Source organism: Etheostoma cragini, chromosome 9, assembly GCF_013103735.1.
Source record: "Etheostoma cragini isolate CJK2018 chromosome 9, CSU_Ecrag_1.0, whole genome shotgun sequence".
Taxonomy (NCBI): domain Eukaryota; kingdom Metazoa; phylum Chordata; class Actinopteri; order Perciformes; family Percidae; genus Etheostoma; species Etheostoma cragini.
Genome location: NC_048415.1, coordinates 23,936,642 through 23,947,535, shown reverse-complemented (window position 1 = coordinate 23,947,535; position 10,894 = coordinate 23,936,642). Strand labels below are relative to the sequence as shown.

Below are 10,894 nucleotides of genomic sequence, written 5' to 3'. Positions count from 1 at the left end.
AAATACAATTCAATGGCTTTACAGGACCTGTGCAACTTCCAGGACATTTTTCTGGACAGTATAACTGCAGAATGTTCTTCCATCCTTGCTGGAAAGAAGACTGATTGTACCTTTGAGAGTGGTTTGCCCTCTGGCAACAGAACAAGTCTGTTCAATTTTTACATACCAGTTGCAGAGTACCTGGAGGAGAGCCCGATACAATTTGGGCAAATCAGCACGGTCCAGAGCTCCAGCGCAGTCTCATATCAAAACGGCATCTTCCCATCCCTGTCATCGCTCACAAACCTTCCTCTGGCCTCCTCTCAGTCTGTCCCGCTGCCTTTCCCCATGTCTCACGGCACCACCACCCTGGCCTTTATGTTTCAGGGCGGCGTGTTGGCTGCAGCAGACACTCGTTCCAGTTGCTCTGGGCTCGTGGCGTGCCCGGCCTCCCAGAAGATCCTGCCCGTTCACAGTCACTTGGTGGGCACTACTTCAGGTACTTCAGCCGACTGTGCCCTTTGGAAACGGATTCTGGCTCGAGAATTGCGGCTCTACCAACTCCGCCATGGCCGACGGTTGTCCACAAGGGGAGCTGCCAAATTGCTTTCCCACATGCTTCACCCGTTTAAGGGAACCGAGCTGTGTGTAGCTGCCACGTTGTGTGGGTGGGACGGGGGAGAGGTAGATGAATACCATGACCATGGAGGTGCAAAGATTGATCTCAGTAGAGGAAAAACAACAAGTCAAATGACTGATCCTCTGAAGTCTGTAGATACCTGTCTTGCAAAGGCCTCTCTGGATCAGAGCTCTTCTACAACAATTGTTGGTCAACAGTGCTTTTCTCGAAAGAAAGTGAGTTTCTCTGGACCCAGTCTGTACTATGTGTGCAGTGATGGTACTCGCCTGCAGGGAACGCTCTTCTCCGTAGGCTCGGGATCCCCCTATGCCTACTCCATTTTGGACCAAGGGGTTCAATGGGGTCTGACAGTGGACGAGGCCACATCAATAGCCAGAGAGGCTGTATACAGAGCCACACACAGGGATGCGTACTCAGGAAACTGTGTAGACATTTATCACATCACCTCAAAAGGGTGGACACGCAGAAGCAGGGAGGACTTGAAAGAGGAATATTACAGAGAAAAAGAAAGACGAGAGAGAGACGGGACGTGACTTTGTCTGAGTAAAGACATGATACATCAAAAATGGCAAGAGAAAAGAAAAGGCAAACATCAGGGAGTATTTTAGAGAGACGGGATGGCTTCTTTGTAGCAAATACTGAATTAATGAACAGGACAGGCAGTTGCATCCTCCAGGCTATTTCTCAAATGATTTGGGCATGCATATCGTTCCCTCTAATAAACAGCTCTTGTTTTGTTTGCGCTGGTGATAAAAATGTATTCTAACAGCACTCAGCTGCCTGGCATTTCAATTTGGACGTTAAAACATTATGAATCATTTCCAGTGTGTGAGATAATTACAGCCTACTCCTGCATGTGTTTGAATCACACAGACACGGAGAGAAACGGAGAAAAGGGCCGGGGTGAATAGCTCAAAAATCTAAATGTCCCAAGGTCTTGCCGTGTATAAGGGAACTAATTTAGCTGTAGCAAAAAAACGAGTAGTCGAAAAATGATTTGTGCCTGCTGTCAAAATTTGTCTGAAAGTTTCTCTGACACTTCAATAAATTAATATATGAATGCAATTTTGCTGAATTTGCATGTTCATTCTGTTTGAGCAGTCTGGTAGTAAATTAGGCATACCAGTAATTATTCTGGTGACAATGACTCTGCGAGGGATATTAGAGCAAAACGTATAGAGCCGTTCATCCTTGTTCTCACCATTCAGCTCTGCCCTTTCAAACTTCAGTGAAGGCAGCCAAAGGATGGCGGGGAAAGTTTTCAACGGTGAGTCAATTTACTATACGGGAGAAAACTTGATAACATATGAATGATGCTGCGTGTCAAAATGTTGGAGTGGTGCTGAAGGTTGTTGCTCAAAATGCTGATATGACTAGCTTATTTTTGCAGAGAGCCAGATGTGCCAGCGTATGTGATGAATAATGTGTGTGTATGCATGCAGCCGCCTGTGTATCTATGTGTTGTAGGGCTGTGCCACTGATCCAAATTTTGATCTTGATCTCCTGACGATCACAAAGACAGAGAAATCAAGAAAATCAAATATTTGACACATCACGTTTGGAAAGTAAACTCTCATTTTGTTTGTGTGTTCTGAATAAAAAGACTTTTCAAAAAAGGAAAAGAATGACAAAAACGTCAAAGTGTTTTTTTTACCGTTGATTTGTTTAACTGGGACTGTTTTTTCAAGTTCAATAACTGCAGAATCTTTCCAAAAGACAACAAGTAATCATGTTAAATAATCGTGATTTCAATATTGACCAAAATTATTCATCATGATTGTAAATATTGACCAAAATTATTCATCATGATTGTTATTATGATTTTTTCCATAATCGAACGGCGGTAATATGTTACACACTGTGTTAAATAAATTACAGGTAGGGTAGGGGAGGCTCAGCACATCCTAAGTGAAACATCAGAGAGTTGAGTGTCTTCTCAAACCTACAAGAGTGCCACTGTACGACTGAATGCAGCTGAAAGAGCCTCCCTTCCTCCCCAGCCTCATCCATAATTCCCATCTTAGGAAGTTCATTAATGGCAGAATTATTAAGCGGGCGCAGGGGGGGAACAAAATAAGGGTGGAAACATATTGGTGGTCCAGATTCCAACAGAGCTGTGAGTGCCGAGCAAGTTCTTACAGCAAGAGAGGACAGAAACGTGATAGTAGTCCAAGTTTTTTACTCTGGGTTACCACCATCTGCATTTCGATTACGAGATTTTGAAAATTCACGTATGATCGCGCCATATAACAGGATGTAGTTTCTATCAACAGAATCACAAAACCTCTGACCTGTTGACTTTAGGCCTGTCTCTGCCCATTATGACGTTTTCAAGGTGTAGTGCAGGGAAATATGATCAGCCGTGAGCACAGTGTATTTAATTTTGAAAAATAACCGGATGTTTTATGTTGTTTCTGTGTTTGTTCAGCCGTGTGTTGAATTGCTGCGGAGCTCTCCGGCGTCCGGCAAAAATAGAAGCTCTGCGTATCTGCTCCGAGGGCTGGGGATCACCGGAGCTGGGACGGAGTAAAACGCAGCCGTTCCGTAGTCAGTGGAAATACACACATTAACTTTAATGGAAAACTAAAGACTCATAGCCGTTCCACAGTTGGTGGAAATCTGGGGTTATTCTTGCATGCAAACTGCAGCAGAAAACAAAACAAACTCCACTGGATTTGACCAAGAAGTTAAACGTCCCTGACCCTGCCTTCTGAGTTACATTAGTACATCTGTTGTTGTTGTTTTTTTTCATTCTTTTAAAAAATCTCTGTTTGTAGTTTTGCACTTTAAATCCGTCTCCTGTGCTCTCAAAACCTGACTAACAGACTGATTACGGTTGGCTTTGTTTTCTGCTTGCACAGAAGTTGAGGCATTAATAAGCTTCTGTATCCAGCTGGGTACCAGGGATCTAAGGAGTGACCTTTTACGGTTGCCAGTTTGCTTTTTAGTCACATTGTATCACCACCAGTTGTGTAAAGTACAGAGAACTCACAAATGATTGGGAAACATTGATGTGCAGAGCAAGGCTGCTCTCTGTGGATGAATGATCCCTTTTTACACTATTGAAATACACAAAGCATGTCTCTCTTTTCTAGCGATTTAAACATATGGAACACATGTGGGTGAGAAACAAGCATATTCTATCCCTGGAGGTATGGGATACAATTAGATAAGATATGTCAAAATATAAAAAATATTATATTACCTAAAATCTCATGTGTCTTCATTTTCCAAAAATTAATCAGGCTTAATATTTAGATCTTGGGCATCCAAAGGACAAATATAGACACGTAATAAATGATGTGTTTTTGAACATTCATCCTTGAAATTTGGATTAGTAAATTCCATTTTAGATTGTATTGTTTGAAACCGTTTTTTCTGGGACAAAGAATTGAAATGACTCATAAATACCAGCTTAAAGCCCAGACTTAAATGGGGACTGCATTACATAAATGTATTGTGTATTAAAATTGATCATTCATTTTCAAGAAAAATGCATCATGCATGCAAATTCAACTCACTGGAGAAAATATGCTCTCAATTACAGTCACACATTTCACACACCATTTCTAGTCAGTGGGAGAACACTATGAGTAAAATGTGGAACCACTGGGAACGTGCAAACCTACTCAAGATTCTGCAGACCGGCTGTACTTAAGCAGATTACAAAACACAGGATTGCTTCAATGGAATGATACATCCTAGCTCTGAAATATTAAAGGGTTGTTGTTGTCTTTAAACGATGTACATGTTAAAAACTGTGATAATAAAGATGATAATTACAAGCAAAATCGAAGATTTTGAAGACATTTGGTTTAAGAAGAGCAAACTGAGCGAAGTTAAAATAGGGATTTGTCCCTGTGTGCTGGGTACTCAGTGGTCACTGTGTGTATCTTTAAAAATAGTGGGCTAGGCTTTTAGGGTGGCTATCTGTATCCCTCGGGTACAAAAACAAACGGAGAAGAAGAGAGAGTGTCTCTCTTTCCCGCTAGCTATGTATAGCGAAGAAGAGAGAAAGAGAGAGAGATAGAGAGAGAGAGAGGGAGAGGGAGAGAGAGAGAGAGACTAGGCTAAGTGGACAGACCTCATGTTGAGCTCTGATGAACCTCGGCATCCTTTCCCACGTTGGATCATTTCAGCTCCGTTAAGCCGGAGAACCACCGAAGTAGAGCTGCAAACACACGGTAAGCTCTATTCTACCCGACTACTAAAGCACTTTTTCTTCATCTTCACGATTCACTAGTTTATTGAAGTGAAGGCTATAGCTTATACTTCCTACGCAGACGTGACAAGTTTCCACTCCTCGGCTAATCGTTCAGTTTTTATGTCTTGTGGGGGGCTTAGCACACGGTGAGGCGGTCTCACTGTCCCACTGTTACTATTGATGTTCGCAACTAAAGAAGCTAAGCTTATCGCCGTTTCCTGTCGCGAGCACATTTAATTAACCACGCGCGAGCTGTTGAGTTGAAATAGTAAACGGCCGGCTGAGAGAAAAGGTTTTGGAAAAGCAGACAAGCGTCAAGCTTTTGACTCATTTTCTGGCTAGGTACCGTTTTTGAGTGTGCGCGCGAGCTAGGTTAATGCGCGCCATACTCACCTGCCGCGTGCACTCAATACGCCGGGGTCGCTGGACCTAGGTTAGTAGAAGCCGACAGCAGTATTTGCGGAGGCTACATTCATTAAAATAGTTAACCCAAGTGCGTAAATCACATTAACTAGGTTAGTTTCTCTAACGAGACAAGGTCACGCTCGGGGCTGTTTAGTGTTTATCTACTAGATATGCTAATAAGCAGTCCAGATGTGCGTGCGCGTGCGTGTGGGTGGGTTTGTGTGACCAAACCAAAGAGAGGCTGCAATAAGCTGTCATGTGCTTTGAGAAATGTAATGTCCTACTATGTTAACATACAACATAATGTAATGGCAAAGAGCAAATTATCATCTACACACACACACACACACACACACACACTACTTTTTAACTGTAGTTTTCCCTGCTATTCAGTTCTGAATTTCTGCTGCTATAAATTAAGGGAAATCATTTCCAACATTTTTTTATCAAAGACATTGAACATCAAATTGAATATTATGGCACCATTAAAAAAGAATGACATATACATTATGATCTACAGTTTTCTACTGATGTTTTCTTTCAATTAATACAAACACTCTCTCAATATGTTGCAGCCTTTTGCGATGTGTGTATTGTGCCAGTTGATATTGCTATTGTGATTTATATATACTGTAGATATATTGTGCTGTCCTAACAGACAGTGACCACAGGAGCATTTTTATATGATAAATGAGGACATGCTGAACACTTCCTCAGCAAAGTTCTAATGCTGTTGTAAGGTTAAGCTGTGTCAAGGCTTGACTATAATGAGGTGACTGACTGCTGAGTATACAGTGGGACTCTCCTCACCCGTCTGATTTGCAAGGACTTAAGAGATGTGTGCACTGAGCACAAGAGAGCCAGTTAAAATGGATGAGAGGTCTCTCAGCATAAAGATGAATGGCAGAAGGAGAGTAAGCCAGAGATGTTTAAATGGAACAGAATATGTCCACGTCTCGGTTTTTAAAGCCAGCCGGGCTGTCCCCCCTCTTAGTGCACTTCTACCACCACCCCCACCACCACCACCACCCCCCTCTCGCTCTCTACCTCCATCTCCCATTTTTCCCTATGTTAAAGGCCCAACATGCACAGGCTATTTTTAATAAAAATGAAATAGCCTTGTTGCAGTGAAGCGACTCGATGTAGAGTGTAGTGAGACTGAAACAGCGATTTGCAATTTAGAGCTATGTCACCACTCATCATTCCATTCTGAGCCGGCAACAGCAAATCGTCCTCACGCTTTCATCCTCTATCCCAGCCTTACATTTCACACATATCTCATGCGCACTCATACTCCAAAGACTTCAAACAACAGTGAATGACATGTACTGCTGGCAACGTGGTTTTGAAGCAAATCTAGCAGAGAGGAATGTAAGCCGGGAGCTCAGTCGCTGCTAATGCACAATAGCTGAAGAAGACAAAAGTGTTTTGGAGGAACCACTTCTTGTGTTTTGCTAGATTTAACATGATAGAAAACAGATGCAGATGCGGAACATGTCGCATTACATGCAGCATGGGTAACTTGGTATAATTAATGTGGAAAATGAAAAGAAACAGTATTCAAGGGTGAATTTCCTTTTAAGAGGAAATTATGTGAAAAGAGTAGAAATTACTTAATTTCTTTAGAAAGTAGGTCAATATCTTGAGTAAAAACAGTGGTTTCATTTTTATGTTTCTTTAGTTCTTTTGAAGCACATCAATTTGGATATATATTTGAAATAGTTATGGTTCATATTATACAGTAAAATCAAAGGCAGAAGGCAAAGGTGCTTTAAACCCACTGAATTATTTGCATTTAAATTATTCCATGCACATGTTTCAACGTACATTTATTAAATCAAAACACAGAGGAGACCCTAACCCACAAAAGTATTCATTAGTAGGATAACCCCTTGAGATGAATCATCTCATTTTTGAAAGGGGTCCTTAAAAGAATTTAACAGTAAATGCAAAACACAAAATACATTTCAAGTAAAAAACACAGTAAATGTACATACGTCCCAAATGTGCTAGTTGCCCAAAAGTGCCCCTGTGGGTCCCCTTTCAGTGGGGTTAACCTGATGAAGTGCCCTCTTGGGTGCCCTTCCTCTAAGGTGCACTCACATGAGACAAGATGATAAATTGCCTTCTAGGGTGCCCTTCTAGTGGAGAAAACATTATGTAGTGGCCCCTAGGGTAACCTTCTAGTGGAGAAAACACTGTGAGTGGCCCCTAGGGTAACCTTCTAGTGGAGAAAACATTATGAAGTGGCCCCTAGGGTAACCTTCTAGTAGAGAAAACACTGTGAAGTGGCCCCTAGAGTAACCTTCTAGTGGAGAAAACACTGTGAAGTGGCCCCTAGGGAAACCTTCTAGTGGAGAAAACATTATGAAGTGGCCCCTAGGGTAACCTTCCAGTGGAGAAAACATTATGAAGTGGCCCCTAGGGTAACCTTCCACTAGAAAAAAACATGTCAAAATGCCCTCTAGGCTGGCCTCAAAATAAAAAAGACATGAAGCAGTGCCATATGTGGCGGTTTCCCACTGCATGGTATCGACTCTAATCACCTTTTTTGGTTCTCCATTATGAAAAACAGTCCCTGGTACCTGCTAACAGGTACTTCTTGTAGTAATACCTTGTAGTGCTGAGGAGATTCCAAAAGGTGACGTGAAAACCTGAAGACCACTGATTGGTTGGAGAGAATTTGTCTATAATCACTGCGTCATCATTGCTAGCGACAGACGGGGGGGTTTCATCAGCCCTTGCCCTTCTTTTTCTGCCGCTACCCCTCAGAAAGCCTGAGTACACCACTGTGTGTGTGCTAATGTTGCCTCCATGTGAGCATAAAGGCAAAAAACAGACGTCAGAAAATCTACAGTGATGGATGCAGGTAGAACGGGGATTGGAAAACAGCGATTACACCGCTTTAGTCTTGTTAAGCTCCTGACACTTTTTAGTTGATAAAGTTTCAAAGATCAATGGCCAGGATCTGACTCAAATACTAACGAAACGCAGATCATTAAACTTTTGGGAAACGAGGACAAGTCATTGATTAAATAATTTATGAGTCTAATTAATCTCTTAAAGGGAACTTCTCTCACTACTGGGCATTGAGGCATGGGACGCCATCTTTAGGGATGACATCAATCACCTGATGTCCAGGCAATTGTGTGTGACAAGGAACATTAAAGTACCTGAGCTCCACCTCATCACTAGGCCCTCAGGCTCCAAATTAATTGAACATTTTTAAGACCAGGCTTAACTCTCTGAGAATGCTTGAGTGATCGATAACAGCATTCACACACAACAACAGCAACGCCAAAAGCAATGACAATAATATGAATAACTGCATCTGGTATAGAAGGAATTCTCATTTCTTATCAGACCGTAACGTTCATAGTTTCTGTGCAGCTATTTATACAGCAGCTGGCAGAGATCTCGGGGTTAGCAAACAGAGCTGTGTCTACAAATGTCTCTCATAATAATTACAAGATAATGAGTAAGATGTCAACGTGTCTTTGTCTTTTCACTTCTGTATCATGAAACACTTGTTTTGACCATTTTAATGAATGCCGTCAAGATCACACTAAGTATGTCTTCTCTCAGGTGATCCTGTGCAGCATGTGTACTGCAAGTGGGAAAAGAAGGCGAAGTGAAGACTCACTGTGGGGGAGAGGAAACCTGAAGCAGGAGGCGACAGAACAACAGAACAGAACAAGATGGATCATCATGAAAACCTGCATCTGATCAGCCCTTCATCAGTTATTCTTTGAAACAAACTGTTAGCAATGGCGACACGTATTGTGCTTCTTTTTCTTTTACTCTGTAAATGGGAAAGAAATGGCATTCCAGTGGCTGTTGGCCTTTCAGAGGAAGGTCAGGATTTGCATGTATTATCAAGCAAAAGACAATTGAGCACTGACAACTTTTTCGGTAGTTTCAAAGAATTGGAGAGCCAGCTTCAGAATGGAAAAAATGATGTAACAACCCTGCCAAATGTGGCTTTTAGACACAATTACCAAAACCCTAATGATTTTGACTTTAGGGGTGATATAGCAAGGCAACCAGCCGTACTTAAACATCCCGAATCTACAGCTAGTCACCCTCTATCAACTAAACATAGCCCCGAACTCGCCATGAACCGCAAGAAAAGAAGCTATTTGACTAATGGGGAGGTTGAAGGTAGTATTTATGCTCACAGTCAAGAGCCACGTTCAGGTGAGGAATATGCTCTCCGTCCTAAGCTCCATTTGGAGACAGGTGTCGGTGACTTTCTGCCTGAGAGGACAGGGGGCCGCACTAAGTGGGAATCTGAAGACGTTCGGTCAGAACCGTACCTGCGTCGAGCGGAGCGGAGCCTTCGATGCCGGAGGAGCTGGCTCTGGAACCAGTTCTTTGTGATCGAGGAGTACAGAGGGCCCGAGCCGGTGCTCATTGGACGGGTAAGCTGTGAAGTCATCATGTGTTTCACCTGTATCCTAATGTATGGAGTTGTATATGTGCCTCAAAAAATATTTTCACAAGCACGTGAAATATATTTTGTAGAGAAAGAATAATTTAATTTGAGGAAACAAAAATCTACTCTTTGCTCCATGCATTTATATATAGTTGTGCACCATTACTCATATAAGGGCACAATGATGACCTCTTTTCCTCATTTTGACTCATTTCCCCCTGTCCTTTTCCAGCTCTGTGTGCTCATGGATGTAAAATTAGAACTAAAGATGGCTCCCTCTCCTCTGGAAGAAAAATTGCTTGCCAAGCGCGTAAGCCCAAAAACGTTATCTGGACTCCAGGTCTGCTTCCTCGTCGTGCAGCCCACTGGACATAAGCATTATTTATATTTCCCACACACTCCCGCTTGGCCAGTAGACTTTAGTTACCTGGTTTGCAGTTCCAGGTGTCGTGTCAACAGTTTTACCGATGTCTATTTTATAATGGCGGGCTCTGTGGAGAATGTCTTACATTGTGCCACAATTCCAGCCAATATGGATATTGGAGTAGGTTGTTTATGAATGGCTGATTTTCTAGAAGGATTATTGCTTACTAGTGGAGTAGGGAAAGGAAAAAAAAAGAAGCTAAAAGACCCTGATGACAGTGGCCAACCCTTTATTCTGTGAGCGCTTAAACAAATAAGTTTACTGTGTCCGGAGTCTTATGTAAAATTGTAGTTCCAAGCCTAGTCTTATGGACCATTTAAATTCAATATGTTGGTGTTTTATTCTATACTTTAGTTAGTCTATTAGCTTGCAACCTAGCTTTATTGGTAGGTTGTTAGCAAACCAATGCCATACATGCAGTAACTAACTAAGCAAGTTGGCTACCTTGATGATGGCCAGCTACACAGCCAAGGATTTAATTAAGTTTCTCTTCATTTGTTTAAAAATTAAGCTTACGTCCTCTAATTACACAAGTATCTGTACAGGTTGCAGAGGCCGTAGTTGGGAATAACTTTTATATAGCTATCTGACTTGTTAATGACTATCAACCACTGAATAGCATGTTAATAAGTGCCTAGCTAGTGTGGTTTATCTGGCAGAATTTAGCTAGCTAAGGGTAGCTAGGTTTTAAAGGTCCCGTGACATGGTGCGTTTTCGATGGTTTTACACAGGTCCCCTAATACTGTATCTGAAGTCTCTTTTATATAGACCTTAGTGGTCCCCTAATACTGTATCTGAAGTCTCTTT

The 10,894-nt window shown here is 42.0% G+C and overlaps 3 protein-coding genes across 3 annotated transcripts in view; 2 read left to right on the top strand and 1 right to left on the bottom strand.

Annotated features, from left to right (window-relative positions):
• Positions 1–12: 12 nt before the first annotated feature.
• psmb11b (proteasome 20S subunit beta 11b) lies at positions 13–1,181 on the top strand. Its single transcript, XM_034882220.1, has one exon. The coding sequence runs from the start codon at positions 13–15 to the stop codon at positions 1,150–1,152; it is 1,140 nt and encodes a 379-aa protein (XP_034738111.1). The 3' UTR covers positions 1,153–1,181.
• A 3,390-nt stretch (positions 1,182–4,571) lies between these two features.
• Positions 4,572–10,894, top strand: part of LOC117950073 (cadherin-24) — a 24,292-nt gene continuing 17,969 nt past the window's right edge. The window contains exons 1-2 of the mRNA XM_034880768.1: positions 4,572–4,803; positions 8,814–9,649. Coding sequence (XP_034736659.1) covers positions 8,996–9,649 — 654 coding nt within the window. The 5' untranslated portion in view covers positions 4,572–4,803; positions 8,814–8,995. The remainder of the gene's footprint in view (positions 4,804–8,813; positions 9,650–10,894) is intronic.
• The window catches only part of cltrn (collectrin, amino acid transport regulator), a 30,599-nt gene continuing 26,603 nt past the window's right edge, over positions 6,899–10,894 (bottom strand). The window contains exon 9 of the mRNA XM_034880848.1: positions 6,899–6,911. The gene's annotated coding sequence lies outside the window, so the exon portion shown is untranslated. The remainder of the gene's footprint in view (positions 6,912–10,894) is intronic.